The 27,784-nt window shown below is 44.9% G+C and overlaps 2 protein-coding genes across 4 annotated transcripts in view; one reads left to right on the top strand and one right to left on the bottom strand.

Annotated features, from left to right (window-relative positions):
• LOC8039333 (sulfotransferase ssu-1) overlaps positions 1-2,807 on the bottom strand; it is a 37,383-nt gene extending 34,576 nt beyond the window's left edge. The window contains exon 1 of the mRNA XM_042292098.1: positions 2,599-2,807. The gene's annotated coding sequence lies outside the window, so the exon portion shown is untranslated. The remainder of the gene's footprint in view (positions 1-2,598) is intronic.
• A 490-nt stretch (positions 2,808-3,297) lies between these two features.
• Positions 3,298-27,784, top strand: LOC8039332 (protein ABHD14B). 3 transcript variants are annotated; one of them, XM_029994547.4, is made up of 5 exons: positions 3,298-3,460; positions 15,450-15,610; positions 16,506-16,671; positions 20,113-20,411; positions 25,852-27,784. In XM_029994547.4, the coding sequence occupies exons 1-5, from the start codon at positions 3,448-3,450 to the stop codon at positions 26,056-26,058; spliced, it is 846 nt and encodes a 281-aa protein (XP_029850407.3). In that variant the 5' UTR covers positions 3,298-3,447; the 3' UTR covers positions 26,059-27,784. The 3 variants fall into 3 exon arrangements, with proteins under 3 accessions (XP_029850407.3, XP_029850408.3, XP_029850406.3); XM_029994548.4 differs by having other exon boundaries at positions 3,306-3,460; positions 15,453-15,610; XM_029994546.4 differs by having other exon boundaries at positions 3,306-3,460; positions 15,381-15,610.

The raw sequence follows: 27,784 nt of genomic DNA, 5'->3' as shown, positions 1-27,784 counted from the left end.
GTTCTAGGAACGTTCGTATGCGAACATTCCCAAAGTAAGCTGCTCAACATTCTAGGAACGTTCGTTGGCGAGCATTCGTACGCACAATGTTCTCGGAACGTTCCCTTTCGAACATTTGTATGCGCAACATTCCTGGAAAGTTCGCTCGCGAACATTTTTAGAATTTACGCAGGTAACGCCAACTTTACGGAGCTCTCACGCAACCTGTGGTTTGAAACACCGCCCCCACTATATGCCACTTTGTGCCAAAAATATGCAAATTAAGTGGAGTTTCTGGAAATTGAGCCAGTTTTATCTTATATGAGTCTACCGAGGAATGTGATATAAGGTGTAGGAGAAAAGCAATGGTTTTCATTGATAACGAACTTGGCACCCACTGCGCATGTAGAGAAGCAGTTTTGAATGGACCAGATTTTTAGTATTTGCGGTTTAAAACTTTGAAAAGGGTATTTCCCAGTTGAATGTGGGATGCCATGTGTACTTGTTCTTAAGGTCGGAGTGAGTAATTTGTTATGTATACAGCACATTATTAATGAAAGAATTTGACAAGCGACAGGTAGGAGTAAACTGTCATTAATACGTGCTCAGGCTGGTGCGCTGGGGAAGCGGCTAGCTTGTGCTTGTGCCTTCTGAAAATCTTGTTCGACTAAAAAATATCGCCCCATAAGGAGCTTTATCACATCCATATGTGTATGCGGCTCATTGGGGCTTTAAGCAAGCCGTAATTGTGGAATCTTTATAAATATTCCTCAGGGAATGTTCCCTGAATGTAGCGATGTACCCACGCCACGTTCCGATGAGATTGAAAGGATGTCTCTGCATATACATTAGCAACATTTCAAGAAAGTTGCAAAGGTTTTTTGGATGTTCTGAGAACGTTCTTAGAACCTTGTTAGGATATGTGAATGTTGATTGAATGTCCTGGTAATGTTATATTTCGTTCTCAGAACGTTTTAAGAATGTCCTTTAGAAAACATTCCCCGAATTTGTAGCGATAAGTGCCTGCGCCACATTCTGACAACGATGATAGAATGTTCTTACGTAAATCTGCAACATTCCAAGAGTGTTGCCTATGTTCTTTTGAACACTCCCGGAAAGTTCACAGGGCGTTCTCGTGCTAAGTGGGGAGATACCTTCTTTAGAGAATCTCTGAATGTCGCTAGAAGTCTCAGCTACTTTGCAACGTGCAGCATCATCCCTGCATTTTTTTTTTGTCCTAATCTTGTTTTTTTTTTTTTATTTAATTTTTTTTTTTTTGTTTATTGCTGGCGCACCAACTTTTGAGGTGGCTTATCTTGCTCCCGCACTCAAATGAGTTTAAGACCCCTGGTATACAGTACAGTCTCTTGGAAGTGAGTTATCAGTAGGGTTCCGTGTTTTCGGATAAATCCGAAAAAATCCGAAAAACACTTGCCGGTCAATTTTCCGTCAATTCGTATTTATTCGAAAAACTCAAAATTTCGAAGTCACAGCGACAAAATAAACAACAATAAAAAAAAAAAAACGGTGATTTACAATTAAACATTATAAGAGCACAAGGTCGGTGGTCCTGAAGAGATTCCACCTCAGTCTCCTTTGAAATCTAGAACTACTAAAAAAAGGGGTTTGCCTTTTAGCAAGTCGAGGTTTCTTAGGAACAACGGGTCATGGTACCCAGACCTTTTTATATTTATTTCGATTTTTTAAATTTTACGCAGTAAAACAAACTCCGAATTTCAAAGAATTTTAAATCGAACAAGAATAAACTCCGATAAACCCCAAATCCCCAGTGAAAAATTAACTCCGAAAAACACCCCCCTAATTTCACGAGAAATACACTCCGAAAACACGAAATCCTGGTTATCAGATTGTTGGTGCTCTTAGCGCACGCCCCTTTGCGGTAAAGGACGTATTTTTTGAAGGACAGGGTCTATTGTGTTGGTATTGGTCTTGCGTATTCCAACTCTGGTTTTGTTATTTATCATGGGTGCTTCTTCACCAAAGAGTTGTCTAGCTCACTGCGCGTTGAAGAGCTTTTAGTTTGATGTAAAAAAGGTATACAACGCTATAATAAATTCAAATAAATGTAAGCTAAATGTCAACGACGTGAAGCGGTCAAACACCCCGACGCTTCATTCGGCTTATGGGTGCAGACTGCAATGCACGTAAATCGAACGAGCCAATACTACTGTATCATGAACAATCTTAAATTCAAGCAATAATAAAAATAAAGCCACCTCCTGCGACAGCGAATGAAACATCCTTTCGCAAAATTTGAAACGACTACAAGACATCTCTCAAAATATCAGTGTTAGCCCAAAAATAACAATGCGCCCCCACCCCCTTTGCCCCCCCCCCCCCCCCTTTGTTTTATTTACCTACACAAACAATAGATATACACACATCTGAATCCCTCCAAGATATATGCAACACGAGAACCGTGACTAAAACCCTGACCTAAATAGCACCGGCTTTAAGACGTCCAGGTCTACGCTGGCTACTGCTATTACCTATATTTTTCCGACACCTTGCAGACATTACTGTGGTCAATCAGTCCGGTGGGCATGCCAATTCATTCGGAACATGAGCGCAATATTTAGTACGTAAAACTTGACTCACGCTTGGAAAATTTGGAGCTTTCTTCCAAGATGAACGGGTGCAAATCTTCAAGGCGACTTTTATATACGCTGATCACGCTCGCTTCTCTGCACAGAACTCTCTGAGGTCAATGAACAATCTGAGCCGGTCAGCTTCGCGTTATGACGCCAAGGCAACTTCTCCGAAGAAACAAGAGCGAAACGGAAACGTCGTGAAGTCAAAACGAAAACAGAAACAAAACGGTTGAGGGGTGTGCTCGTTTATTCGAGTCGGTGATACGACAGCGTTCTTGATGACTAACTCTATCAATACTCATAACTCTAGCCCTTTATACCCTACGTTACATATCACCGTTGCCGTCCGAGCAGAGTAACTATATTGTTCTTAGTGGCCCAAAAAGTGACGAAGAAGAAACGAAAAAAATAGCAGCATAAACCGCGTGCAAAACAGGGAAAACGAGCTACGAAGAAATAACAATGTAGACCTTCTACATGTTTAGAACCATAAAAAAAAAAAGGGACGACATTATGCGCCCTCTATCCACTTAGATTAAAATCACAGTTAATCAGAAGAAATAGTTGGTCAAATGATATTGTTGTTTTTTATATTTATTTATATGTAACAGAGTTAATATTTTGTTAGTTGTCTAAATTTAAACTCAGATGGTACAGAAAAGTAAACGTAAGCAAAGAGCCAGTCAGAGCCAATCAGAGCCAACCCAATCCAGCTGGTCCTGAGAGAGACGTCGGTGGCCTTTTTGCGGATGTTTGCTTGCCCGCTTTAAATTCCTCATCCTTCGGTCCGTCTTTCGCCTTTTGATATCGCTTTCATCGTATGCACCAGCAAGAAGAGCTATAACGCTCAGAGGAAATGGCTGCGCCAGGTATCGTGATATTCTTTTGTTGTTTGGATTTATCGCCGGTGTGAGAGTGACATGCCACTCCAGAAAACCCCCACGTTTCACTGGTTTCCCGCAATGGCATTAATTCTCTCGTAGAATTTGTATAAGTCCATCGTTTGTGCCCGCTTGCATGGCTGGAAGTCTTGACATTATGGGCTCGTGGACAAGTCGCCTGAGAACGGTGTTCGGTTGAGATGAAAATTCGGAGTGACACGAAAGTGCGGTAGAGGAAAGAACACATTCACACACGAATTGCGAGTAGAAACCCACCAAGAAATGCCAAAAAATAAATCTTAAAGGTCTCATTTTTTTTTTTTTCGCTTTTCACTCGTCTTTTTTTTTTTTTTTTTCTCGATGTTAGAATTAAAGCTGAGGCAAGAGGAGTTGGTAAAGCGGTTTCATGTGGTCGTTTTCCTCGTACTTTTGCGATATGTTACGAAGTGCGCCGTTGCTGCTTGTTTTATATTGCGTTTCGGGTTAACGTGACAGTTTCACACTTATTCAAACGCGGGTAAAGCAAGAATATTCCCTCCTCATGCAGTGCATTCATAATTGCTACGGCATAAGTACTCATTATTTTTTCCTCGTATATTTCAAATCCTTTGATTATAAGTTTAGACCAACCAGACACTTATGTCGAATATGTTTACGTTTAATTATTTCAACCAGCGTGCCTTGTATTTTTATGAAGTAAACCTTGAAACCACCTAATAAAAAAAAAAAAATTCTGTAGACAATATGTTTTTGACCTTTGTACATTCCACAGCACTAGCAAAACAAAAGTCAGCTCCGCAATAATTGCACAATACAGAGAGCATAAGGTTAAACTGCCAACCAAAACACAAAATTGATATGTTAAGGCAATCTTAATAGTTCACAATTTCCTCCTGGTTAACATGTCTATAGGTTGTTTGCACATGACGTCAATCCGCCATTTTGTTGTTAGTTTGTTTTTTCAAACAAATTTACTACATCGAAGGATTACATCGTAACCGGTTGAAATGATGTCAGCGGTGCTCTACACATTTGAGAAGGCATGTAAATCCTTGAAATGCTCGAGTTTGGCACACGCCAGAGAGATCGCAACAACAAAATGGTGGACGAAATTACGTCAGTGAAAACACCCTATACAAAAATCTACCCTTTCCGCAGAAGTGAGGCCACCTATCTGCAAATGATAGAACCTGGTGGTGACTGGGTTTGAGGCTTTTTCTGGTTGGAAAACACGAGCACCACTAGGCTTGGTCTCTGCAAGCTCCTAGAGACGTTTCTCTAGCACGTCGACTTTCTAGCTTGCGCGACTCCGCTATTTTCAGTTAATAATGCGGATGGCTTAGGACAAAGACATCTCATTCTCATTTGAACCCGATGGCTGGACCGAGGAGCCTATGCAGCTTGTGGGCATATCGCCAGACGAAACATGGCAATGTAACGCTCACACAAAGCTCTAGCATGCTTTTCCGAGCTTCAGTTGAAACAAAACCTGCGATGAAGTGAGCTCCGCATTGTGTGTTGGCATATCACCTAAATACACCGGGAACTACACAGCAAAATGGCAGCCGCGCTTTCCTACCGGCCAAGTCCGACCTGGCGACACATGCATTCTGCACTCTCAAACCGGCAGTTCGGTAAAGGATTGGTTGAAGTTTGTGTTGTTGAGGGAGGTGCACTTCCATATTCTGAATGCTTCTACAGACTTGATTGAATTACAAGCAGTCATTCTGCTCTGACACATTACTGCCCAAAATGTGCCGGTAACATTTTGCCAAGTATCAGCCTGAAAATTTCTTTAAGTTACTGCAAATTATGAGAACCTTTTTTTTTTTTTTTTTTTTAATTTGCATTTTTGAAGCTTGAGTTACAAATATATGTGGACTGGAAAAGCTTAAATGCTGAAGTTGCTGGCACATGCACATTTCAACCTAAGACACCATTGACATGGAAATCAGAAGCTCTTCGAGCCTACCAGTGGTGCTGCCTTTAGCTTAATCTCAGACATCTTTTTTTTTTCTTTTTTTATTGAAGTTGGCGTTGCAAATAATGGATTCAGGTGCAGCTTATTACAGCAGAGTGGGGCTTTGGCCGCAGCCATGCTATGAATTATGTTAGCATCTCTAATACGCCCTTTCGTTCCTCCAGCTGCTGTAACTCGAATGACAGCCATTGTGAGAAGCTGCCCTTTTGCTCGGAAGCAAATCTAAAAAAAATAAGAGGATTTGATAAGAATGCAACTGATTCGTGTAGCAAATACTTTTTTGGTTCTCATTTAGTAGTGTGCTATTTGTTCCGTTTTGATTTAAGGTAATTACTAAGTCCACAGATTTTCTCGCAACACATTGCAATAAGTTCCCTACCTTAACGAGATGCAATAATTTCCTCTTACTCCTTCACTCTTATGCATGACATAGGGCATGGAAGATAATTCTTGTGGTCCATTTTGTGTTTCTGTCATGCTTCCTAGTGTACTGTCTGTTTGGGTTGGGTGGGTATGGTTCTTTGGATCGTCTTCCTCTTCGCTTGTTATGCGTGCTGTCTTGATTTAACACCCACTGGGATAAGAAACCTCTATGCTTATGCCTACAATTCCAACAAAATGCATACTCCTGTGGATGTCCATTGGAGCTGTCAATTGTTCAGTTAACATTGTCACGAAAAAAAGCATAAACCTGATTAATAGAACTTAAAATGAATGTAAAATGTCTTTGACGGCGACGGAAGGACGGCCAACTCAAGCAGCCATGCGAAGCTCTTTTTGTAAGCACGTGGGTATCTAGAAGTTTCTAAGCTCGAACGAACGACAAGATTCTCGATTCATCTCAAGCATTCCAGTCATGCAAACAAAAGAGAGATAAAAAGCGCATGCGCTGGCGGGGATTGAATTCCAGCCAGGGGCGTGGAAGTTGAGCATGCGGCTGACTGAGCTATTCGCACGCGGCATCACTCCCCTCTTGAAAAAAACACATTGTCCCGATGCATCACAAAATTAAATTGACAACATAAAACAAGAAAAGGGCAAACTACAGAGTCAACTAAAACATGGATTTTCACAGTCCTGTCAAGCATAGTTCAGTTAGAGTCGCACGACATCAATCTCCTTTGGGTCACAGAGGGCGGTGTGACAATGTTTGTCCCGTCGGGCAACGGCTTGCAGTTTAGGTCCCTCAGGTAGCGAAGAACCTTAAGTCCAAAGCACCACTTTTACGGTTCCTTGCTGCTACGATAATTGGTGTTCGGATCCGCATTTGGTAGCCGGGTTGGAACCAGGCGCCGTGGCGACAAAGTTTGTACCGGCCATCATCAGCAAGTTGTGCGGCTTTAATCAAAATGCTGCTGAGCTGGCGGACTTCCTCCGCTCTTTGAGTTACGAGCTGAGCCTCGTCGTCCTGTTCGTCTCCGTGGTCGACATCACACCCGTCGTTTGTACAGTCATCAAGTCCGCCATCAGGGTCGTCGTTGAAGCCATCGTCCAGGTCGTCCTCTGGTCGCCGTCGACGTCGTCATTCGAGTCATCACCTGTGTCATCGCCAGTGTCGTCGTCAGTTTCGTCATCAAACACTGTTTGTCATCGAGGCCATTGACATCGTAGCCAAGGTTTGCCTTTGGAGTCGTTGTCCGTTTCGTCGTCGAAGTCATCAAAGTCGTCATCAAGTTATCGCTGAGGTTTTGGTCAGGGGCTTTGTCGAGTTCATAGTCCGGGTCGTTTTCGAGGCTATAGTTGAGGTCATTGTTGATGTCACAGTTGGAGTCATCCTCAGATGTTTTCAGGGATGTCGCCTTCACGGTTGTCGTCTTCGGAGTTATCGTGTTCACAGGTGGTACGCATCGTGTGCATAGAATGCGTTGCCCCGCACCTCTACCAAAATGTCACGAATAAAAACATAAACTTGATTAATAAAACTTAAAATGAATGTTTAATGCGGCGAACTTGTCCCGAGGAACGTAAAGTAACAAAAACCGTACCCACTTTGACGGCAACGGAAGGACGACTGATTCAAGCAGCTACGCGAAGCTCGTTTTGTAAGCGCAGGGGTATCTAGAAGTTTTCGAGCTTGAATAAACAACATGATTCTCGAGTCATCTGGAACATCCCAGTCGTTCAAACAAAGTAAATATAAAAAGGGCAAGTGCTGGCGGGGATCGAACTTAGCCAGCAGCGTGGGAGTGGAGCATGCTGCCGACCCAGCTATTTGCGTGCAGCAATATTTTGCCGTCGTTTGAAGAACCACGCACTTTCTCTTAAGGCCTTTCGCACCATACCTGTTACCAATTCTACCCAGTCGTTTTGTCGCTCCAACATGTTTTAGCTAATTTCCCCTATTAAGACATGAAGTGCCATTGGTATTTGCAATGCCACTGGTTCCGTATCTCTATCCACAGAAAGCTTTGGAGTGTCCGGTAACCTTCTGAGATTTTGTTGATATTTTTGCTCACTGTGGCTTGTTGACAGAGACTGTTTTTAATCTTGAGGTGGCGGAACCATGCGCATGCTAAGTACCCTTAAACTTCGTTAGTCTTAAAGGGGCGTTCGAGTGGGTTCTGAGATCGTATATTTATGGTGATAACTCAATCTGTGGGCTCTAGAGGCTCGTTCACACAGTTGCGTCACGCAGCAAAGCGCCTCCCCATTGGCTACTCATTAGGGTTGCCATAGCAGCAGCTCGACGCAGGCACTACGAGACGCAAGTGGTTGCAGTCGCACTCCAACGCAACCTTGTGACCGAGCTTTAAGCATCCTCAAAAATCCTAAATTACACATGTGGGCGGCCGATTTCCCTATTAAAAATCTAATCAGATTGTGACAGACCCTCTTTTTGCACCTTGGAGCAGACACCAGGGGGCGCCGTCACGAAGCATTTTCAAACAATAATTGTTACCGTAAAATACCAGGCAAGCACCCACTCAAAATTTTCAGATAATCATGAAAAAATGGGGGATGGGTGCTTGTCCGGTCGTCAATTCTACATATCAATGTACTGTGCATATTTTGTCAGATCTTACAAATTTGGGTATGGGCGGATGCACGGTATTCTACGGTATATTACGTCTGCTACACCGAAATATTCAACATTCTTTCCAAGATATAATGCACAACATACCTAAAAAGAGCAGATATAGTGAAGTTCATAATCTCCACACAATTAACTATTTTCACTGGCAAACTTTATGGAGGTGCATTTTTATGGATTTTTTGCTTGTTTTTGTAATTTTAATTTGCCTATAACTTTTATAATAAAGTGAAATTCAAGAAAAGAAAAGTTTAATTAAGTTGCTACGTTCAGTGCGCTCAGGCTCAGTGCAAATTAAAAACCAGTAAAACAGTCCTTGCAGGGAACACTCCTTAGTACGTCCATTATTGTTTACAAGCTCTATAGGTCCTGTCCAGCTTCATTGCATTGGTGTTGGGACAGGGAGGGGCGCTCTGGCTAGCAGTCAAGGCAAGTAAGGGCCTCTTGAAATGAAAAAGTATGAGAAACCATTGTTGTAGGAGATCAGACAGTCCACACTATTACTCTGCCACGCAAGGAAAACCAGAAGTGTGTTCTTAGCTTAAGATGCTGCTTGCAATGCCCAAGCAGCTGTCCAGTCTAGACGTCTTCTAGAGCTTCCACCTTTCGTCAATCACCTCTTCTATGCATCCAACTAAGGTCATGTGGAAAATGGTTTCCATTGTTCACCGCAGCGCACGGCAGTCGACATTTGCGGCCGCTCCTCAACTCAGTTGCCTTCTCCAGCACTTCTTGCAATTCATGAACTGGATCATTGTTTGGTTCCTCCTTGATTCCTTGTCAACCTTGATATTGATTTCGAGTTTATTATGCTATCTGGGCTTTCTTCCTGGGGTCTTTAATTACATGTATTTCGGCATGGGATGATCGGCAGCAGTTATGAAGATTTAATTAATGCGTGTTGTAGGGAATCGAGCTCGAACAATTTTTGTGTCTGTAATTTCCTTGGCAGGCACTCGCAGCGTGCACTTGACTGCGTTCGTACCCGGTGATCTCGTCTGATCAAGTCGCTTGACTTGAATTCTTGGCACGTTGATCGTCACGACTTAATCAGTGTATCGGTGGAGTACAGTTCTTAATCTCAGCCAGTCTTGGATAGTATCGCGATACTGTAACTTTTTGCTTTTTTTTGTAAGTTTTAACTGCAACTCGAAAGATTTTTTTAAAGTAACTGTAACGATAACCTAAATACTTTTTTTAAAAAGTAACTAAATAGTACCTGCAAAGATACAGGTACTTTTCGCGACAAAATACCCTTTTTTGTGAATACTACAGCGAAGGTGGGGCCTAGATTAGACAAAATAAAACAAGAACTCAAAACTTTTTTCTTTGGAGCGAAGTGCTGGTGCAGAGGGCAGACGTTTTTCTACTTCTGTTTAATGTGGAACAATGTTTCTATGGTCACTTGCCCTTTTCCAGGGGCTGTGAGCCCGCAATCCACAGTCATGTCTTTTCTTCTGCGTTGCGTAGAAGAAATGTAAAAGAAAAGCGGACTGCATTCTGAGAAGACTTTGTGTTGTTTCTGTTCAATCTTTCCTTAATCTTGTTTGATACTAACACTCCTTTCCACTTTATTCAGTTCCAAATGATTTAGTCTTCTCCTCCCCTTCCCATTATTGTAATGGACCCATCTGTTCATGGGTGTCTCCCTTTCCTGTCAGCTGAGAAAGGGGAATAAGAGTGCTCTTAAGAGAAAGAGGAAAAGAAAGAGAATGTCACAAGAAAAAAGGAAAATAGTTGGAGGGTAATCAACCGTTATAACTCAAACGAGAGGCTGTCATAAGTGATAAACGGCAGGTGTTACTATGGCCCGGCTATGAAGTGCACTTTGACCTTGTCGAACATAGTGGCCATAACTTCACTGCTCGCTGCAAACACTGCAATAAAGTATATGCAGCCGGGAGGTCCTCTTCCTCCACCCTTTGCAAGCACTTGGGGTGAGTTTCGACTTTTATTTATGGACACTATCGCTAGGCATGGACACGCAACGATAGAAGGCTGAAACCTCAACAGCGCTCTCCAGCACAGGGAGGGCACCACGTGACTTTTTTGATACCCAGCCTTAAAAAGTTTAAGCTACACTTACACCCGTGTGGGGTGCATGTGCCCCTGTCACATGTGAGTTGGGTGGTTGGTTGTATGGAATGTGGCCATAGTGTTTGCTCGCTTCCTCCCGGTATGGTTTGCGTTGGCGAGGAGTAGGTGAGGCTGACAAGGCCGAGGCGGCGAGGCGCCGAGGAGCAGACGACGGACTGTGATCAGCTCATGCGTCCGGAAATTTTTACCAAACAAAATTCGAGGGGCGGACGCGGTGTGCGATGGTGCCAGCTTTGTGCGCCGTAGAACTGCACCCTCTCCATCCGGCGTGAAAGCGAGACTGGCGAGTCATGAGGGACCCTGGTGGGTGACGATGAACCAGAATGAGGTTGAGCAGAGGATCTGCTGCGCATTTTGTGTAAAGAAAAGTGCTTGGCATTGCTGAGTCCAAGATGGAACTTTGCAGTGTGAACGGCTGCAGAAACCTTCCACGGGGAGTTTCATTCACCATTTACCGGCGTGTCCCTGTTGTGAGCTTATATAAGCGACTGTCTTAGATTTCCCAGAATTACCGAGCTGCTTAAACAATGGGTTTCGGCCCTTTGTTGCAGCAATGACTGGACTTCATCGAAGTGGACTGGAGTTTCGTTCACTTTAAATTCGATGAATTCGACAGTTGTGCCAGGTATATATGTGCTGCTGCCAAGTCAAATTGAGTTGGTCTAACGTTGGTCGCAATACATAGTATTAATAAAGCACCGTAGTCAAACTCAACTGCTTGGTTCAATATTGGTTGCAATGCACACTAAGAACATTCCCAAATGTACTGTGAAGTTGTGTGATCGTCCACTAAACCTTTCACCCGGGCATTCACAAAATACGGTTGTCCAAATTCATATTTAAATTTTTATCGATGCAAAACACAGTTTTCAAGCTAAACGAAGACCTGCACTTTGTTAGAACGCAGGTGTTCACCTGCATGATGGTAAACGAGCGTAAAAACATCATGCTTAAATTTATTGTTACGCTGCCAAATAAAAGGCAGCTGCTGTGATTTATGAACAGGACGAGGGTGGAACCTAGTGCCACTCAGTTGGTCGACAAAGCCATGTTCCTTTGAGTGGTTATGTGTGGTTCATATTTGAAGAAGAAATTGGCGAGGAGGATAAGATAGAGGCGTGCGACAAGGGAGGGTGGCTTGGGAAAGCTACATGGCTGACGTCATGCCCTCCCCGTATTCTCCAACCTCAACAACTTTACCACCATTAGGGAAGTTTTTTTGTTTCTTTTGCACCTGAATACTTTGTTTAGCGCACCTGTTGTGTGCCTATTTAGCGAGGGTTGTGGTAAGCATCAAAAGGGGGAAGTTAAGTGATCTTTGAAAAGCAGTCACTGATGCGTTACAACATAAACTAAATAATTTATTATTTAGTCCATCTTGTATCGAAGCAGCAAACGCTTTGATTCAAGGAAGTCATGCGGCAGTAGTAATGTGTATGTAAGAAAGTGAAATTAGAGTTTTCCCAGAGTTCCAAATAAATGTGAATCGTAGTCGATGTGTTTTGTCATCAGTCTTCCTACCATAAAATCTTGAGAGATATGCCACCCCCGAAAGATAACCACCCCTAATTTTGGCACAATTTAATCTCTTTAAAAACACCGTAAAATAGCCCACTTGTAATTGCAAGGCCCCTGACCATTGGTGACATCGGCAGAGATGGTGCTACTTAGCCACGGCGGCAGATAAGTGTACATTGCTGATTGGAAAAAACAGTTGTCTTTAGTTCATCACCCCGCCTCTCCCTGCGATTACAGGTTTTGCAAGTCACAAACTCTAAATCAAACCTTTTTTTTTTACATTTTTTTGATTGCTACATTGAAAGTTATCCTACTTTTGCTTTTGATTTTAGATGGGCTATCTCTGCTAATATTACGGTAGTTAGATTAAAAAGGAAAACTAAAGTATCATAAAAGTAACTAAGATACTATGACGAAGTAACTGGAACTGTAACGCATTACTTCTATTTCTAACTAACTGTAACTAACTTAAGTACATTTTTTACAGACTATCTGTAACTGTAGCTAATTACTTTTTTAAAAGTAACGTACCCAAGGCTGCTCTCAGCATCGAGCCGGGACCCTGTTCTTTGCATTTTGAGAACTATAGTTTTCAGTCTAATTGGTGTTCATTTTTTAGCAGTCTTTTTCAAGTCTAGATTGGGCATTACCAAAGTATTGTCACAGCGCCGATAAAATTGTTTCAATTTTGAAACATTATTCCATCACATTATTCTATGTAACACAAGTAAAAGTTATAAATTGTGCTTGGAATCGGAGCATTTATTCACTGGTGGTTGAATTTGATGTCAGTCTAAATGCATCTGAGCAGCTGTTTGACTCCTTACATATCGAGTGCCAGAGGCAGGCCCTGTCAGTCTGTTTCCTGTTTCCTGCATATTTATGTATGTACTATCCCAACTGCTGTGCAGCTTGTGCAATCCATGTACTTCCGCTGGCAGGACATTTGAGCATTTCCCACTACATGACCAAGGTTGCTTCTAGTCCCTCCCATGTAATTTTTTTTAATGAAAGGTCAATTAGTGCTGTCAGGCTCCTATTGTAGCTGGTTTCTGATTGTCAGGAATGCTTGGTAGGACATTACTACTTTAGATTGTACAGATTTTTTCGTTGTGCGAGTATGCAGAGTAGTTAGCATATGTTTTCGCTGCAGTTGTATGGATTGCTTTAGAGCAATCAAGCATTCCAGTGCTCATGTATTCTCTATGGAATCATCTTGCCTTTTACCATTACTCAATACTGAATTGGAACATTTTTTCACATAGGTGCATTACTTCTGCACTTTATTTTTCATGAGTCATTTTATGCAGCTTACGATGCCATGTAATGTTTTTATGTCACTTTCTGCTTTGGCCCGAATATTCTTCTCTAGCATGACGATTAACTTTTCCCAAAAGATAAAGACAGCCACTCCCTCCAATGGGAGTAATATATTGCAAAAAATGTTTACTGTATTTTTTTTTTCTGCATGTTCTGTGAAGGTGTAATACGAGTTCTATGGGCACAGGCCTTAAACATGTGCTGTCTAAAGAAACATTCTTTAACCATGGTCTTCGTATTTCTCTAGCAGTTTCCTTTGAAACAATATTCTATTTGGTAGTTGTAGAGGCTCAGTCTGGCGATTCATAGATTAGCATCAGGGGGCTTGCCCTGGTTGGTGGGGGTTTGAGTTAATAACCCATTTTAGGAAATCGACAGTTCAGGAGGTTCTGGTATGAAAATGCATGAGCATGCGTTCAAGCGAGCGCGGACACTCCCCCGACCAAGAAAGCAAGATCCTGCAGGCTCTATTCAGCTGCAGTGACCTAGATTAGGCTCCCCCAAAGTCTTTTTTGTTCCTATTGTGGCTTATCTTTTTGCAACCAAATTTGTCCCAAGACGCTTCTTCCGTCTCCTTCCTAATCCGCGCATTGTTTGATCCTCAGAGTCCTCAGACCCCATTTTCTGCCAGGTAGTGCCAGCTATCACAGTGGACATTTTCAGCCAAACTGATTTTGGGAGGTGCATTACACTGCTCGGCACGTTACGTGCTCCATTACGTACAGTCGTGTCTCATTAATACGAACCTTGTGAATACGGATACCTTGTTATGTGGTCAAAATGTTCGGGGACAAACTGCAATAATACTTACTTTTTGTCTCATTTTTACGCACAACTCGCATTACGAATGACTTTTGGGGGATGACTCTTCACCTCCACCATATTGTTAGAATGATGCTGTCAGCAGCATAGAGGACGGGACAGGGGATGACAAAAGATGGAATGATTTACGGAGGCCGAGCCGGCACGAGATGGTCGTGCGCGTCACTGCCCCGTCGTTGTCTTCACTTCCCTAACAATATCGAGATTATTTTTCAATTTGGTGCAAGGAGGATGCAGAAATTAATTTTCAAAGTATTGCCGAGACCCCTGCTTCCCGGAGCATTACGTCGTAAAAGGAGTTTTTCGGGATCTTCGCTCTCTTGCATCTGCAGCGCATATCAAAGCTATGCACGTGCACTCTCGCTATTTTCAAAAAGGTCAGAAAAAGATGTGACGGGTGGCTTCAGTGTGGGGGAATATACCGGGCAACCTCGCAATATCACTCGCTGCCCACAAAAGCGACACATGCTTGGCGGCCAAAAGATCCTTTTATGACGTAATGACTGGTCGGAGGTTTTTCGTGTTTCCTCACGTTTAGTTACATCTTTAGGGGAAAACGAATGTGATATTGAGATTCACACGATGAAAGTACTCTAGAATTCACCTCTAACTCGTTTTTGTCTGGAACCTCTTCAGCTACCCTTTAATGAGACATACCTGTGATTCCTAATCGTTTTTCTGTCTTCTAAAAGAAAAGGAGCCATATGGGATGTGAGGTGTATAATATGCTTTATTAAGTAAAAACACAAGCCCCCTTTCATTTTAAGCCTTTTCTTTTACCCATAACGTATGATGTTCTTTGGAACTTAGGAGTGCTAAACCAAATTTTTAGACATGTTGTTCATTGCGAATCTGAATGTCACCTTTAAGGCCCGTTCGTACGCTTCCGTTCAACTACGACCGACTGAGGCAAAGCCGGTTTTTAAGCCCCTTACGACGGCTTAAAACCGGCTGCATTGCTGTGCAGCCGGTCGTAAGCTGCCACAAGGGACCTGGAAACCAGTCTTGTCTCAGTCGGTCATAGTCAGTTGCAAGTGTGTGACGGGCCTTCAGTGTTTGTGAGTGTGTCCTCGAACGTGACCTTGAATGCCTGCGTGGAAACAAAAGCGAGACGCTTCCTGTGCCTGTCTTCCCGCTAGGTCGTCTCGTCCTTGTGGTTGTGTTTCTATTGGGCTTCCTTTTTTACGAAATTTTCGTCGGATTGCTAGAAGAAAGCCGAGTGCCCCGACAGAGGAGCCCCGTAGACCCGTCCCTGGCCGACGTTCAGAGCTCGTGGCGGTCCTTCAACTACAAGAAGTTGGAGGTGCCCTCCAACATCATCTTGGACGCCACCAGCGTGACGCCTACCACCGGAAAGGTCTCCGTTAATGTAAGTTCACTGGCTTGCCCGCTCTGGGATGACGTCTTTTTATTTCTCGACACTAAGCTGCCTCGGCGACTTTGCGGTGAGGTGATTCTCGGGAGGTGAATTTAAATCCCGGCCGAGGCGCCCCCAATCTGACGGAGGCTTCTTCTTTTTGCCTAGATCCTAATCGGGCATCTAATAAAACGTGTGGCGTGTTGGAGGCCATCCAAAGGTGCTACGAGTAAAGTCTCCACCATTCTGAAAGGCCCGTATGGAGTGTGTGGCCGAAATCGCGGTTGGGCTGGGGACGCCGTTGTGCTTTAAGCAGTTTCACGTCGCTCCTGGAGAAAGGAAGGCCCTTGTCGGTGCCCACCAGTTTGGTTCAGCTGCATTCTCAAGTTTCCTTCCACTCTGAGCATACGGAACCGTCCAACATGCACGCCTCGAACCTGCCAACTACCGTCCCGGCTGCACGCTCCGAGCGTCTTTTCCACACTGCCGGAATGTGTGTGCCTGCAACTTCTACGACCGGGGAGGTAGGAAGCTTCTGAAGGTGACATGAAGGCACCAGAGGTGAAGCCTGAAGTGTGAAGGGGCATGCCCCCAACAATGACCAAAACCAAGAGACGCTATTGGACGGAAAGGAGAGCTGACTCAACAGCGGTTCTGGTCATCCTAGGGGGGCTCTAAGGGTCGCCAAAACAGCTGTTCAGCTGGCTCTCCTTTTCATCCAATAGCGTCTCTTGGTTTCAGTCATTGTTGCGGGTGCATCCCTCCACACTTTTGGCGTCACCTGTGGTGTCCTCGTGTCACCTCCAGAAGCTTCCTACCTCCATGGAGGCACCATAGTACGACGGAGCTCCTGCCGCGCTCAACGACCTCCGTTCTTTGCCTTCTTCTTCCCTCACCGTCGGTGCAGGGCCTCGAGGTCTTCTACAGGGAAGTGAGGCCCGAGGACGAGAGCCCCTACGTGAGTGTGCTCCTACTGCACGGCCAGGCGTTCAAGTCGGAGACTTGGCAGACCCTGGGTACCCTGGGTGTGCTCTCCCGCCTGGGCTACCGCGCCGTGGCCATAGACATGCCAGGTCAGTACCCGCATTGCGGCTTTTGTGCGTGCGTATGTACCAGGCATGTGAAAAAAAAGAAAAAAATAAGTTTGCAGAGCTTTTGCTTTGTTTCCAAAATAAACTACCGTAATATCTCGAGAGATATAATATCACGAATACATAGAAACAAACACCGTCTGCTAGCGGGAACTAGTCCCATCTTCTCGATTAAAGGGGCGATGCAACAATTTTTGTACTTTGCGCAAATGCCGCTTCGAACAGATCCCTGACGTTAATGACCTATGAAACACGCGTTCGTTTTTCACTTCACGCAATAGAAGTCCCAGAAAAAAAATTAAAGAAAAACGAGCAGCGTTCACCCCCTCAACTCGCAACCAGAACAAGCGGCCACGCGATCTGGAGCCGATTATATGGCGCCAATGTTGATCATAGCCACGCGCTGGGGTTGGCAAAGCACAGGACACGCTCTGAGTTCCAGACATTGTTATGGCTCGACTATTGTCGTCGTTGCAGCGATTGGACGCAGGCGACTACCCGAATGCTTCTCGAGCTAGCAATTATCACGAGCCCCAGTCGAGTGCCCACGCAGGGCTCGGGTCCAATCTATGAACTGCATTCAAATATCGTCACTTGGGTGTTTTGCGATCCCCACGTTACGTCATCAAATTTCGCAAAGGAGAGGTTGAACGAAAATAATTGCTTTTGTTCTTGAAATTTCACCGCAACAAAGGAGTTTCTTGGCCAGTGGCGTTGCGTGCGAGTATCCTTGAGTCCTACTAGTGCCAGTAAGCTCGTGTATAGTGAAAAACATTCCAACTGAATATCGTTGCACAGCTCCTTTAAGCTTTCCGAAAATCACTCGTAACATTTTGAGTTGGATAACAGCGAGCTTTAAAACATTGACTTTTGTTCCTGACCGTCGGCCACGGTGTAAGATACACTCTTTAGGTGAGGACACGGCGGGGCTGAACGCGTGGCGCGAGGGATCAGATAGTGTTCGTTCGACGGGCATCCGAAAGGCTGCATCATTCCGCTGCCACCGTGCCCGCGACTGACAGTGTCGCCGGCAGCCAAACAGCGAAACTGTGAGAGCAAAAAAAAATATATCGTTGCCATGACACCCCGGTACACCGTCGTCTTTCTGCACGTGCGGCGACCTCGCTGGAGCTCTGCGCGTGTGGTACATGAGGCGGCACGAGCCGTCTTGTACGTGCCCACGGGTCGACGAGTCACCTGTCGGCGCCGCTTGAAACCATAGTGAGAGAGAGTGAAGAGCGAACTTATCGGGCACGTTGCGAGGAGTGCGCTGTCCTCACCTGAAGAGTATTATCTTACACCGTGCCGCCGGCGCTATGTCTGAGTGGAAACCGAATATTTGGCAATGCATAGTTTAGTTTTGCAAAAAAAAAAAAAATGCTGAACTTTTTTCCAAATCACTTGTAAACATCTTTTTTTTTTTTTCTTTTTACAGCGGCGTTGTTAAGGGCTAGTTTCCCCAGTTTCGTGTCCGGTACCAAACAAATGTCAACACAAAATCTGGACAGCTACCGCCATCTATGAGCGACGGGTGCAACGAGACAACCAGTCTGGTTGCCGCCGTCACTCATAGATGGCGGCACAACCTTTTCTCCTATCGTAGAAGAATGGATAGTTGGGCGAGTTGATGGGAATTCATGGTAGGAAACAGTGCGCAAAACAGACAAGGACAAAGAAGAAACACATGGGATGTGTGGAAAGGCTAAAAGTTTTTTTAGAGGGACCAGATTTTTGTAGGAAAAGGAAGCCCATGTTAGGGATATTTCTTTGCCCTGGTGCTATGTTGGGGGCCAAACAAAAACAAAAATTAAATGGGTTAATTAGCTATTTAATTAACAAGCAGTTTTAATTAACTTTTTACATTTTTATTTTGGGGGTGCTATCATAGTTTGAACAATCGACCTAATTATAGTCGAGCTGTGATGTAAAAGTTTTATTTAAAAGTTTGTATTGGCTGCTATTAGGATAGAAATGTCATCTTTCTTTGCGGCTTCAAAACTGAAACCAACCGGCAAAGCGCGCTTGTGACGTTGATTCCTACACTCCACACTTGCATCGCACTTATCATGCCACCTGAGGGCTGTGGATCTGACGCAGGCCCAACACTTTCGACTGATTGTTCGGTTTGCTACATGCACGCACTCGTTTTTGTGGCTGTTGAAATGTTGCAATAGTTCAAAGTGATTATTTATGCTTTGGCACTTCCACGTAGTGCATATCGGGGATCTTCTGTCGGTCTCATAGTCGTTACTACCCCATTCGGAGAAGTGACCAAACAATGTCTCGAAAGATGGTAGCGCATTTTCACATGACGATACACCCTTTTTTACTTTGAATTTGGAGAATGTACTTTAAAGTTTGAAGTTGTACTTTCCCGAAAAAGTACCACAAAAAATGTTTTAAATAAAGTACTTGTACATTCAGAGAATGTACTTCAAGTAAAGTTCAAGTTTTCTAAACCTACTTGAAGTAGTACAGTACAGTGTACTTCCCAACACTGGATTGGATGAATGGTACTCCTCACACACATCTCGCATTTCTTGAGCTTTTCGTGATTATAGGGAGGGTTCTCAAGCCGGGTTTCCTAAGGACTCAAATTCTTTCTTTTATCCAACTTGCACTGACGATCTAAGACGGGTGAGAGGTCGAGTACTTGTCTAGCTATGACACATTTCGAAAGTGAGTGAGCCATGCTTACAGTCTCTCTCATCTTGACTAAAGTGTGCAGTGTTTTATTTCGAATTGGCCCCGTTTGACAACATGGATAAACTTGCAACCTATTTGGCATCAAGAGTGTCTGTGGGGGGGATCTCGGGATTTCTTTTAGGCGGCCAAGGGCCCTCGGAGTTGGAGTCAATAGTGAACCAAGTCCCATGGAAGCAACTCAAGCCGCAGTCGGCTGCTGACGCAGATGCTTGTTGCTTCAATTTGGAGAAGACCTAATGGGACAATGAGCTCCGCCCAAAAAATGTTTTTTAAGTACTTAGATAGGACACATATGTTATAAAAAATACTCCCCCGCCTCCCCCTTCCCCTCCCCCCAAAAATGTTTAAATACAATATTTATTTTGGGGAACTTATATTTGCAATTTCGATACATGCTTCTTGTTTGAGGCCAATGTCTCGATATAAGCGCATCTTTTGGAATTTCTCCTAGCTCAAAATTGTGTTTGCTACGTAAGTATTGCGCTGAAAATGTTCTGTATTTTTTTCAGGGACAGTTAATTTTGCAGCATACAACACGTAATATACAACACGCAACATACAACAAGCAACAACGTTACTTGTTGGCGGGAGCCCCGGCGGATTGGGAGAACGTTAATTGTCCGAAGCTCAGAGTCGGTCGCACCAGACGCGCCACAAAGACGACGTGTGCACCATCTAAATTCCACCACGTAACTGTCGCATCCCGTTTCCGGGCAGGCTTTGGCAACTCCCCTCCAGGCAAGATCGAGGACCCAGTGGAGTTTGTGGCGGGGCTGCTGTCGGCGCTGCAGCTACACAACCCGGTGATTGTGAGCCCGAGCCTGAGCGGGCGCCTAAGCCTGCCATTCCTCGTGAGCCGCTCCAAGCAGCTGGCGGGCTTCGTGCCCGTGGCACCCGTGGGCTGGGACGTGCTGCTGGGGGTGACGTGCTCCGGCAAGGGGATCGGCCGCAACGAGGTGTACACCCCGCTCCAGGTGCACCTGCCCGACACCATACCCAACCTGAGCTGCATCGAGGCAAGTGCTCGTTTCGCGTCTGTCTTTTAACGCGCAACGCATTTTAAAGGAACACTGACACCCTCCAAAATATTTTTTTTTCTTTTTTGTCACGCTATTCATTATGGTGTCAGAATACTACCCAATTAATATTTTGCTACAGAGTCACATTTTTTTTTAATAAAGCCAAAAAACGCCTCCCGCACCCCACGGAGAAATGGAGAGGATAGAGTGAGTGGCGGAAGTCTTGTGGCTACAACCAACCGTGCGGATTTTTTTTTTTTCCTCCCCACATAGCAGACGAATTGCGTTCATTCGCCGTGCGATTCCTTTGCAGTTATGTTTGTTCCGCTCGCTGTTCTGTACTTCAAGATGAGTTGTTTTGTACATTTAAGCGTTGGCAATTAGTAGTGAGTGCCCGTGGTGAATTCCCGTGATCGGCTCCGAAAAGAATGCTCCCAAGATGTTGCGTGAAGAGCTGCCTCACATGTCCTGCATCTGAAAGTGGCATTGTGCGGCAGAGTGCACAAGTTTCCGAAAGATCAACGGGTCGAGATCAATGGCTGGCTACAATTCCTGTAGAACAGTTACGCGAAGCTCGGAAAGCGGACGCTACCCGATTCATATGCTCCTTGCATTTGTGGAAAGTGACTACATTGAGTTTGCAGGTGTCAAAAATGGAATCCCATACCATTTAGTTCAGCGATGTATCGTCCACAACAATTGTTTTTTTTTGTTTTTTTCAGTGATAATTGTAAAAAAAGAAATGTAAACATCGCAAAATGCTTGACAAAAAAAACAAAAAAAAAAAACACCAGGGATTGAACCCGTGCCCACTGCGTGTGAAGCGGACGTCTTTCCACTGAGCTACTGAAGGAACTCTTTCATGCATAGTAATGAAGCAGGTCGACTGTATGTCGGAAGTTTGCTGTCGATTTCCCCTCAGTACATGCACTCCCGGCTTGAAGTCAAGCTGCACCAAGCATAGACCACATTCGCACCTCGTAAAGAAACCGTACACGTGTGTATTCAACTCGAAGTACGCACTTCGTACTTGACGTTTGAGCAAGCGATGTCTTCACCTTCGAGAAGAGACGACGACTCGGCGACGTCATCGCGCAATCGGCTTGCTGGTCGGGCGTGTCGTACGGGATGAATATCAGTTCTTTTGATCGGTCCAAAATTTCTTTTTTGAAGGAAGACAGAATTCGCCGGTACCGTGAACGACTGTTCTGCAGTAGAGGTCCAACGCCCGTCGTCCGCTGCGAACCGCTGGTCCCACGATACGCGAAACGACGCAATGTTGAGAATTATGCAGTGAACGCACTGAATGCTTCCGGTTGTCTGTGCTACCTTTTTTTTTTTCAATCAATGTATTTGCAACTTTTTGGAAGCCACAAAAAATGGGTTTCATATTCTTTTCTATTTTTAATATTGACTGTGTGCGTCCAATGATTCACGACTTTGAATAAATTTGGTGGTTGCGTCGAAACTTTAGAATTCGGCCCGTAACCACGGAAAAGAGAGTGAGCGCGACTCAAACCGGCCAGTTCTCGATCGGCGGTTTTCGGGTGGAAAGAAACCGAATTTCGAGCTGCAAATTCTGTTCTGGGTAGTTGGGCTCTCATATGTCACGTACAACCAAAAACCTCGGCGAGCATGAATACCCTGTCAGTGTCCCTTTGAGGGAGCAGAAGTTGGGATTTGTGTCGCCGTAGCGTTGTCGTGCCGCTTCGTCGCCAGCTAAACTCTGTGGGCCGACTTTCTGCCGAATTTTGCGGAATACAACTACAGGTAACTTTCTTATGTCACCGGAATGGACTCAATCAAGTCATGACGTCAATGACGTTGGGAGACAAGTGGAAGTGATCGGCTGACAGAGTGATAGGATCCCTTTGACGCACATGTACTACCGAGTTCTCGGCTTGTCGCCGACCATAAACTTTGAAACCAGCCCTTGAACGAATTCTGCGTTACAAGCTTTCAGAAGGTCACCCGAAGGCAACATTAACTCTTTCCTTACCATGCCCATAGGCCATAGATCACGTGTGATCGACAGATTAAACGTGCTGCTAAACTTCTAAACGCGCTGGAACATGTTGCGCCATCGTGGGGAAATCTGAAGAACTTTAGTTTCAGTTTTTGTGTAGGTTTGCTTTTTCCCGCGAGGTGTCGCATTATCAGCAACAAATCACTGGCGCAAAACGGAACCAAATCTTGTCAATAATGGCCACATGCGCGCGTCCAACACTTCCAAAAAGGCGTCGTCAGTCGCGTGATTCGGCTGCGTTGGGCTGCAGAATTTGTGGATGATACAAGTAGTGAGGGGTCAGAGGATGATGTCACATCCTCTAATTTTAGCTCCGACAGTGACACCTCATCAAATAGACCCGGCTCGTTAACAGGTGCTTGGAGGTGAGCATCGTTCTAGCTTTGTTATCAATCCTGAGCTGGTGCCCAAGTTTTATATGTGCTGACGGTGTTTTATTTTATTCACTTAAGGTTTTGACAACCTACGAACACAAGTTTAAATTATCCGCAAGTTTGAATTAACAGAGTTTGAATTAATAAGAGTCGATTGTACTCGATAACGTAAAATTTTTAGGGGTATTCTTTAACCAGATTATGGCTTGGGACAAAATGGTTCAACATACGTGTAAGAAACTTTCGAGGGCAGTCGGTTTCATGTACAAATTTAGATAAGTAATACCCAGTTCAGTTTTGAAACTCATTTACAACTCTTTTACGTGCAATTTAATTATTGCTTTTTAGTGTGGGGTAATAGAACCTCAACAAATATCAAACAAATCCATTTCCTCTAGAAAAGTCATTTGTATTATATATCATGCTGGCTACGATAACCACACTAGATTACTCTTTAATAAACTCAATACGGCATAAATTCCTAATTATTATAGTTGTAAATTATCTCTTACATATAAAAAGTCTTGCAATTACAATGATAATCTGCTCCTATTGATTTCCACCCTTTTGTTTAGGGAAATGATTTACAACACTTGCCGTATGGATACTTGGTTTGTGCCTCACTCCAGAACAGGGATGGGCAAAATACATGCAAATATGTATCGAAATACTGATACAAAATACTGCGTCAAAAATGTATTTAATTACAAATCTAATTACATTTCCAGAAAAGCATTTAAGTACAAGATACAAATACATCCCAATGTATTTGGTCTCCTCCAAATGCTTCTCCAAATACATTCCTCAAAATTTGTGTCAGCCACTTCTGGACACCTGCAACGGGTTTCTGGGTATCTCATTTTAATTTTGCATCGCACACTGGGGAGTTAGTGTGCGAGGCTCTAGTAACGTAATAGAAATATAATCACAAAAAAATGTAATCAGCTTGGACGTAATAGGTGAAAAAAGTACAGAGCTTCAAGCAGCTTTTTGCCGATTACATTTTGGTATAGGCAAACAAAGAACCTAGACGACCAAGACGCGCAGCACTAGCTAAAGAATTTTTTATTGCTGCAACTCGCACCAGTTACGAAAATCTGGACGATCCGCACATTTAGAATGTTCCAGGCAAAAATATGAATGTAAATCAGGCTGGAAAGCATCAAAAGTTGTCACAGGCACTTATTTAGCTAATCTGCACTGGACTAGCACCGTAATCAAAGTCACTAAACGCTTGTGCTTGATTGAGAGACACTGCATTCAGTGCAGAACATAGTTTTCTTCCTGCTCTGGAGAGTGTCTTTAAAATAAAGCCGGAGGAGAAAAAGAAAAAAGCCCCATGGCCGAATAAAGGATGGAGACTATATCTTACAACCACATGCATAAAAACAGGATGTATTTTCGCCCGCAAAATTGTATTTAATTACAAGTGTATTTGAAATACCCACGTTTTAGTATTTAAATGCCCACGTCAAATACATTACCCAATTGTATTTGAAATACTGCCCATCCCTGCTCCAGAACATTTTATGGTGATCCAATGTTAAAAACACCCTTCCCCGTCTATTAAATTTTTGTAGAGAAAAATAATATAAACATTCTATGTGAGAGTGTGGAAAATGTGCGTTCTGTGTTCACAATCTTTTTATTGATTTTTCAGATACTTAAGTTGTAAATTGATGGTATAATTTTTCTATCTTGAGGTCCTTGCTGAGATGCAAACTTTGTTTTGTTGTTGTTTCTTGCCGCTGCTGCTGTGGGGGAAGGTGGAGTCTTGCCAAACAACACCTTAGTTTTGTAGCCTGCGCTACACTGGCTAAGGTTGAGCAGTTTTGCGTGGCTCCCAAAGAGCCGTGCTGCGCATGCGCGAGGAGCAGTGACTTCACACGGCGCACAGCTGGCGCGCCGGAGCCGCAACGCGCTCCGCTGCAGCGCACTTTGCTGCCGCACGCTCCGCCGCCGCCCGCTCTGCCGTCGTCGCGAGCGTCTCGCAGGCCTGCGCATTCTAGAGGAGTGACGTCATAGCCGCGGCAGACGCACTGGCACCACTGCGTGCCCAGCTGTGCGCCTCCGTTGCACAGCAGCAAAGTCTGACGCTGCACCGGAGCCACTTGATAGCACCTCTCATTTTGTGCGCATAAGCTCATGCTACGTACCCTGGCATAACCAAGCTAAGCCACCGCTATGTTCGGTGGCTTAGCTTGGTTATGCCTTTTTGTTCTGCCTTTTTTCTTCAAATTGGAGAAAGATTTGAGAGTTTGAGCCCCTTTGTAACTACAGGTAAACATTACGGCACAATTAGCACAAACAAGCGATTGCCAGTTTTACCGTTTTTCTCTTAGAATTGAATAGCTGCCACCCAAACTACTAGTGTGGCGGGAAGCGCTTATTCGGGGCTTCGAACAGAGCGTTAAAATTTCCTGTGCTCACTAATTTACTACAACTGCTCGTCGTGGTGAAATTTAAAAGTCCGCAGCTTTTTGCTGCGGCGTGTGGAGAAGCGACAGTGATAGCTGTTATTGCATGTAGTATAAAACCCGCTTTCAAGCATATTCACTCTTTATTTACTCGCCCACACACAACACAGCCTCGTGATCAACACACTGCACACATGAATCACCACCCCTGCCCAAGAATAAATTTACGCCGGTACCTTTACAAGCAGTGGGTTGCTGTACATCGGACAGTACATGCAAACCAAGTTCTACGGTGAGGGACGTGTGGTGGCATTCCCCACCAACCGTAGAAGACAGTGCCGCCAAGCCAGAACAAGCGCGTGCACTTTGCCCGGTGTCACAAAGTGCCCCACGCGCGAGCGCACGTTAAACTATGTATTCTGCCTGGCGCAACGCCTACACCGCGAATGCAGCTGGAAGTCCCTACAACAGTCATCGTCGTAAAAAGCATGAATTTCATGTTCAGACTAACCGCATCTTGCCTTCGCGGTAACATAGTCTGCGAGGAAGGGAACGTCATCCGGTTTTCGCCACTGCCGTCGACAGTTCCACGGCTCGACTCCTCTCGTCTCTCCACCCAGGTTCCCACGATGGTCGTGTTTGGCGAGCACGATCGGAGCACGAGCTCAGCGCTGCTCCACCTGCTTCCCCGGAGCACGGCTGTGGAGATCCCGCACGGCCGGCACCCGGCGTACCTGGACAACCCCAACCTGTGGCACCAGGTGCTCCACAACTTCCTCGCCAGGCTCTGCCACGAGGCGCAGCAGCAGCACGCCACCAAGGGCTGACGCGGAGGCCCGCTCTCTCGATCCGCAGCCGTCCATTCCGGCTTCGGATTGGCCGTCCGCGCGTCGCCGGCCGAGCCGGAGGGTTGAGGGGGTGGCTCGTCCGTGTCGGTTTTTACGCCACATTCGTTTTGTTACGTCCTGGGATCGGTCTGTCGGGCCTCGCCGCCGCGAGGGTTTGGACGACGTCCTAGGCGTCGGGGCCGTGTTGTTTACATTTTTTAGGTCGCCTCGCAAACGTCCAATCGGTGCAGAGCACAGATTGGACGTTTGGTGAGTGAGAATGGGGGTTCCAGCCATATCTCAACGCAGCAACTGCGTTCGGTCCGGGCTTCGCATTCACCTCCGGCAGGTTACGTAAAAAATGCGACACCGCAGCCTCGTTCCCTAGAAGGCGTTGGTTCGGATGGCGTACTTTTGCCATAGTTTGTTTACATTGGGAGCAGAGTTCCGGAATTTCGGTTGACAGGTATCTGCCACAATCCGTTTCACCTTACGACAGAACACGGCGGACGCTACGAGCCACCCCGGCCAATCCCGCGTCACATGACTCTCGAAGGTCACGCGTCCAGTTCTAGCCCCATCTGCCCGCACTCATTGGACGAAAGAATGCCGTTATTGTGCGAACGTGCGTGTGCATTTTTGAAGAGGTATACGTCACAGTCTCTGCCCCTTTCCGGGGGGGAGGCTGCCGTTTTGAAGTTGGCCGAGCGTTACAGGTTCACTTTTACTAGGGGGAAAATGAACTTGCCTGGGTGCTTGAGATCCATTCCGAGTGTCTTGTGACCACAACTACTTTAGAAGTACAGAAGATGCATCTTACAGAAACTAAAGGTGTGCAGTGTTTCCGGTAGCTGTCCAAAGATGGCCGTACTTCGTCCAGTAAATGAAATCGTAGAAAACTGGCAGCTTCTTTTTTTTAAAATGTAATTCTACAGCAAATATCACTGAAGTAGGGAAAAAAGACTTCCGTAGTTGGCGTAGGACGTTTGGCGTCAAGGTTACCCTCAGACACAACAGTTATCATATAGTACACTTTGCTATTGTAGTATGGATTTGGAGAATGTTACATGTCAGTGAGCCCAGTCAGTGGCGTCACAAGTGGGGGGGGGGGGACCGCCCCGGGTGTAGGGCTCAGGGGGGTGTCGCGGCGGGCCACGAAAGCGGGGGGGGGGGGGGTCGCGGCGGGCTAGCGCCCTGGGTGCCGCTGACCCTCGTGACACCACTGAGCCCAGTTCCCCTTTCTATTTAGGTTGTGACTGTGTATTTGCTTTATTGAGTAGGGTCGATGATTAAGAAATTGCATTTGTCCTGCAAACAAACTCACATCTGAGGTTTCTGTGCGAGTGAACCGGAAGCAGAACTGCTAGTCTCCACAGGTCATGAAAGTATTCACAACCAACATTGCTCTATGTGCCTCGTCTCGTGGATTTTTTAATTTCTTTGGAGTTACGAGAAAGTACTATGTTGCATAAAATAAGAAAAAAACTTTATATATCTGTTAGTTTATATACCTTCGTTTCTGTGCAGCAATTAAGAGTTTGTGCACATATATATTTTGAACCAAGTGCAAAGCATTCTAGTGCCACGAATGCATTATTTTTTATCATCCCAGGTTGGCAGGGGTGGTTTTTGATCATGTTGGAGGGTGCAATAAATTTAAAAGTGTTATCTTTTGTATGGATGTACAATTCATGTTTCAAGTAAACATACCTATTTCAAAAAGCAA

This window comes from Ixodes scapularis, unplaced genomic scaffold (genome assembly GCF_016920785.2).
Source record: "Ixodes scapularis isolate PalLabHiFi unplaced genomic scaffold, ASM1692078v2 PGA_scaffold2__306_contigs__length_199485367, whole genome shotgun sequence".
In the NCBI taxonomy this organism is placed as follows: Eukaryota; Metazoa; Arthropoda; class Arachnida; order Ixodida; family Ixodidae; genus Ixodes; species Ixodes scapularis.
This window is presented reverse-complemented; position numbering and strand designations above follow the sequence as displayed.

Coding starts and splice junctions, on each gene's coding strand:
- LOC8039332 (XM_029994546.4), top strand. Junction 15,611..16,505: donor CCGGAAAGGTCTCCGTTAAT/GTAAGTTCACTG, acceptor CCGTCGGTGCAG/GGCCTCGAGGTCTTCTACAG. Junction 20,412..25,851: donor CCAACCTGAGCTGCATCGAG/GCAAGTGCTCGT, acceptor CTCTCCACCCAG/GTTCCCACGATGGTCGTGTT.